We start from the raw sequence: 5,613 nt of genomic DNA, 5'->3' as shown, positions 1-5,613 counted from the left end.
GGCTAGTGATTAAAGCTCATCCCAATATACATATGCCTTTCAGACACTGACTAAAGTACCTTAGGAGACAAAAAGAATCACAAACCCATGTGACAATATTACAATAACACAATAAGGTAGATGCGGGCAGTAAAGACTGGCAGGATCATACAAAAGATCTAGAGCACTTGCATTGCTGGAAATTGCAGACATAGCAGACATAGCACACTGGCCCCTAATCAGAATGGCCTCGGCTACCCTAACCTTGTCATATCTCTGCTGTGAAGCAGAGCTGACTTTGGTTAGTACTTGGATGGGAGACCAGCGAAGAAGTTTAGGGTTGGTGTGCAGAGGCAGGAATGGCTCAACCACCTATGTTTGTTTCTTGCTTTGGAAACCTTATGTGGTTGTCATAAACTGTTTGTGACTTGGTGGCACTTTCCACCACCAGAAAAATTGTAAGGATGAGATATACAATCTACTAAACACAATGGTCTTAGAAAGGTTCATTTTAGCAAAATTTATTTTATAATAAATGCAGCTTTTTTGTTTTTTAGCTACCAGTACATTAAATTATTCATTTTTGTTCTTTTTCTTAATGCCATAACAAAGGGCTCTTTCCATATTATGAATAATATTGTGCAGAGGATTAAAGAAACATTATCAGGTTTTTTTTCAGCACAGGCATTCTATTTTGCATGAGTAACAAGTCTTTCAAAACATGCAAATGTATTAAAATCTAGTACATGTATATTTAACATGCATTGGGATTTTACCTTTGGAATTACAATTCAGACTCATAAATTAGTTCAGTTGATAAATAAGGTAGCATTGCATATACTTTGAGTCCGGCCGTGAAAGCCTTCAACAATACTAGTTCAGAATGTTCAGATCTAATGTTGTGATTTGGGTTGTCAAAGCCCTGTTCAGTGTTCAGATCCAGCATTAGGGTTCAACAAGATTTCTCTATTAATAGCTGCCCATGAATTGTTCCTTCAAATGTACCATCAATATGCACCTGACCAAAGGCAACTCTCTCTTCTTGTCATGATTTTAAAGTAAAGAAAATTAACAACATGGGTGTGCAGTTTATATTTGTTAGGCAAACTGTCCCCAACACAATTTTCAGTACTGCTGTTGCTCCTGACTTACAACTATTGTTTGAGTCTAAAAGTATAAAAGTATCAGTGTACAGGCACAGCATAATTCCTTCATTTTAATTTGAACAGCCTGTCTCAGATTTTTTTAAAGCAAACTTCTGCTGTTTTCAAATGACCCCCAGCACTTTTAGGCAGCTGGAAGGATCCAACTTTAAAAGGTTGCTTGTCTATTTGTCCCTCAATAGCTACTAAATCAGATAATCTAATCTTGCATTTATTATAAGCAATACAAAATCAGCATTTTCACCAATTCTGGTGCAGGCACTATTACAAATGTTTCTTGTAATTACCTAATATTTTTGGAACCCATTTTTTAACTTGCTATAGCAAGCATAAATTGAGTACACAAATTGAACTAATTACAATACAATTCATAAATGCAATAAAACTACAGATCTCATACTCACAAAAGACTCCATTCAAATTATCTGTGGATTAAATTAATATAAACATTCATTTCTTTATTTTATCTTTAACCTTCAGAATTACCATCTGCCTTTTATCACAAACAATAACGTTTTTGTTATAAAGTCCATGGAATCGAACCCTCTTGCTGTAGTGGGACTGAGGTATGTTTTTATATAGCAGTTTGAAACTTTAGATCAAGTGACAGCATAAATAGCCCAATACATAGAAAAAATTCATGTGAAAAGGCATCCCCCCCCCATTTTTGTTTATCTACCCCAAATGATTGTGTAAATAAATAAGAAAGTTAGAATGCTTATGTACGGCCACTTTTCATTAGATGTCTTGTACCAAACAATATATTACATACTTTGTAAATTAACCTGAATACGAGAAATAGAGGCCATATCAGTGTATATTTATTGCATTAGTCAGACTCAAGAGATGGGTCTATGGGTTGTCAGGAAGGCTCATCCGCTATAGTAAATTTGGGCTTTAACCTAACGGACCTTTTCCTTATGGTACCTCTAGGTGACAAGGAGATTGCGGCCATGATGCTACTGTCTTCCTCCAGTTGCTTGGCAGTGCAGTTAGGAGTGGGAACCTTCACAGTGTTGCCAAATTTAGAGTAATCTACAGAGTATTTCCCATCCTCTTCTGCCACAATAGGTACAAACCTTTGGCCCCAGAGTATCTCATCAGCCAGATAGGATGTCCTGGCTTGGGTGGTGATGCCAGTGGTTTCTACTACCCCTTCAAGGATGACTATGACTTCCAAATCCTCATGATGATTCAGGCTCGTTGAAGAGACTTCATAGAGAGGACTGTTCTTGTCTATTACATGGTAAATGATGAGTGGGGAGACCAGAAAGATACTATTGCCCCCTACTGGGTTTTCCATTTGGATATCTATCTGGTTGAGGGGCACTACCTCACCTTCTAGGCTGCTGGTCTTCTTCACCACTTGCATGCGTATGGTGGCACTGATGATCATGCTCTTGCGCAAATCCCCGACACGCAACATAAAACAGAGTTTTCCCTCACGGAGGGCGATCACAGCATGCTTGCTGAAGATGAGCGTCTCAGCACGTCGGTGAGCTTGTGCAGTCTTCATGAAGATGCAACCCAGCATGATGGAGTTGAGCACCAGCCCTACAATGTTCTGCACAATCAGGATGAAGATGGCAGCTGGGCACTCCTCGGTCATCATGCGCCCCCCAAAGCCAATAGTCACCTGCACCTCTATGGAAAAGAGGAAAGCTGAAGTAAAGGAGTGTATTTCAGTGACACAGGGCACAAACTCACCTGCCCCCAATCCCCCATTGCCACCCCGCAGGTGCATCTGGGTACTCTGGTCTAGGTCCCCGTGAGCAAAGGCAATGAGCCACCAGATCATGGCAAAGAGCAGCCAGCTGCATAGGAAAGACATGGTGAAGATGATCAGCGTGTGAGGCCACTTCAGGTCCACCAGCGTGGTAAAGACGTCCTGCAAGAAGCGGCCCTGCTCCCGGATGTTCTTGTGTGCCACATTGCACGTGCCGTTCTTGCCCACGAACCTGGCCCTCCTTTCCCGGGCGCGGTAGCGGGCGTGATCAGGGACATCTTCTGCAAGGCGGGTCAGAACGTAGTCCTCCGGGATGATCCCCTTCCTGGATAGCATGGCTGACCTGGGCTGCTCCAGTCGCCACGGCGCTTACCAGTCCTTCATGCCCGTTGCGACCAGCTCGAGACACGGAGCTGGTAGATACCCTTCCGTCGCCCCGGCCCTTAGAGTGCCCCGGCCGATCCCTCTGGCTCCACCGCTTAGCCTCCTCCAGCCCGATCTGTTTGCCCAGCTGCGCATGCCAATCACACTCCGCTCCGGCTTTTGCGGAGGAGAAGGAAAGTGCTGCAGCCTGCAATGGAGGCTTGCTCCAGCTGTCAGTTGCAGCCAACCAGCCTCAGGCAGGAGATTAACGAGCCAGGCACCGTCTCCCAAGTCAAAGATCGCTTTTTCCGCAGCTCTCCAGGGACTCGCTGGGAAAAGATGCCGTCCCAAGTCTGCCGCTTGCCAAGACGGCCATAATCTGCGCGGTTAGGGACCAAGAAGGCCAAAGCGCTGCGTGGTTAGGGGCAGCAGGGGGCGCTGCGGTGCAAGGGAATCCCGGTACAGGTGACGTTGCTGCTGCTAGCCCAGGGGTCGGAACCTTTTCCCCTCAAAGAGCCATTTGGTTCACCCTCCCCCGCTCCCCCGCCCACTTGCTCCCTTGCGCCCCCACCGCCTGCTCACACCCCCCCCCCCCCGCCTGCAGGGCAGGCGTAGATGGGCCCGGCGGCTCGGCCTGACCGGCCGCTGGGCGAGTGAAGCGCCTGCCCTGCTCCTTGCAAGGCGGGCGAAGAGGGTTCCGGCGGCTCAGCCTGGCCGGCCGCCGGGCAAGTGAAGCGCCCGCCCTGCAAGGAGCTGGGCGGGCGAAGAGGGTCCCGGCGGCTCGGCCTGACCGGCCGCCGGGCGCTTGGGCTAATGAAGCGCCCGCCCTGCAAGGAGCAGGGCGGGCAAAGAGGGTCCCGGCGGCTCGGCCTGGCCGGCCACCGGGCGAGTGAAGCGCCCGCCCTGCTCCTTGCAAGGCGGGCGAAGAGGGTTCTGGCGGCTCGGCCTGGCCGGCCGCCGGGCAAGTGAAGCGCCCGCTCTGCAAGGAGCAGGGCGGGTGAAGAGGGTCCCGGCGGCTCTACTCGGCCGGGCTGCCGGCGAGTGAAGCCGGCCTAAGCCTCCGCAAGGCGGGCGAAGAGGGTTCTGGCGGCTTCGCATTCGGCCGGCCGCCAAGGTTTCACGCTGGCGTAATAGTTACCGGGCCTGCTCCTTTGGCATATGAGCAGGGAGGGTCCTCCGCGTCATGGTCCCGCGGCTCGGCCAGCCGCCACTGGTGCAGGAAGGCCCGCCCCTGCAAGCGAGCAGGGCTGGCGGAAGATAACCCGGGTCTCTGGCGGTTCGGCCCGGTCGGCCGCCTGGGCACTTTGGGCTATCGAAGCGCCCGCTTCCTGGGCAAGCGATACCCTGGCCGGGCTGTTATATAATCCCATCACGGTCACCGGCACTTACATCGAGGTCATTTGGTAATATCCGGCGAAGTGAGAAGCTACCGCCCTCTGCTCCTGCAAGGCGGGCGAAGAGGGTTCTGGCGGCTCGGCCTGGCCGGCCGCCGGGCAAGTGAAGCGCCCGCTCTGCAAGGAGCAGGGCGGGTGAAGAGGGTCCCGGCGGCTCGGTCTGGCCGGCTGCTGGGCGAGTGAAGCGCCCGCCCTGCTCCTTGCAGGGCGGGTGAAGATGGGCCCCGCGGCTCGGCTCATGGAGCCGCAGAACAGCGGCGCGAAGTAGCCGCGATGCGCGGAAGAAAGCCGCGAGGGTTCCAACAAACCCCAGCAGTGCTAGCTGCTCGAGAGTGGGACGACAAGCGGAAAAGGGATTGGGGATGGGGTGGACTGTACGTATTGTCATGGCCGACCCCGCCCAAATAGGCTTGGCATATGATAGGCGTGACAAAGAGGGGAGGTTAGCATTACCTTTCAAAGGGCTCTACTCACTGTGCCTACTCAAATAGTTTGATTAATAGCCCGTTCCTATGCAGAGTTGTATTTGACTAACCCATTAAGGCCAAGAAAAACGTGCTGTCCAGTGACAACCACCAACTCATGGCAACCCTATCCAGGCGGCGAAGGAAAGGCCGGGACCGGACCGGGGGTGGGGAGAACGAAATTTGTATAACACCGTGCAGTTGATGGGGCAGATGCTGTAAAGTCACCCAGGTGCAATAGCTGCGATAAATATTCTACTTCGCTGTCAGGATAACGTCAAACGCAAAGAAGGGCAAGGACGCCTATTGAAAATCTGGGTTCATATCAAGAATTTTGTGGCTGCATAGACATGGGTTGTTGGAATAAATCTATCAGGTCAGCTGTATGAAGGGTGTTAAGCAAGCATATGGTAGAGGGGGAAAGGTAAACAATGGGATCCAGAGGCTGAGAAATGCAGGTGGTACAGCCTGTGACATTTGTATGGGAAGCTTGTGTGTATATAAAGTGAGAACAGTGATAATTC

At 50.4% G+C, this 5,613-nt stretch overlaps 1 protein-coding gene across 1 annotated transcript; it reads right to left on the bottom strand.

Annotated features, from left to right (window-relative positions):
• Positions 1 to 484: 484 nt before the first annotated feature.
• Positions 485 to 3,616, bottom strand: KCNJ11 (potassium inwardly rectifying channel subfamily J member 11). The gene has a single exon (XM_048486748.1). It carries the CDS (start codon positions 3,202 to 3,204, stop codon positions 2,005 to 2,007), a length of 1,200 nt encoding a protein of 399 aa, XP_048342705.1. The 5' UTR covers positions 3,205 to 3,616; the 3' UTR covers positions 485 to 2,004.
• Between the last annotated feature and the right edge of the window lie 1,997 nt (positions 3,617 to 5,613).

The sequence above is a fragment of the Sphaerodactylus townsendi genome, linkage group LG02, assembly GCF_021028975.2.
Source record: "Sphaerodactylus townsendi isolate TG3544 linkage group LG02, MPM_Stown_v2.3, whole genome shotgun sequence".
Classification (NCBI taxonomy): Eukaryota; Metazoa; Chordata; class Lepidosauria; order Squamata; family Sphaerodactylidae; genus Sphaerodactylus; species Sphaerodactylus townsendi.
Note: the sequence above shows the minus strand (reverse complement) of the source record. Positions and strands in the feature narration are given on the sequence as shown.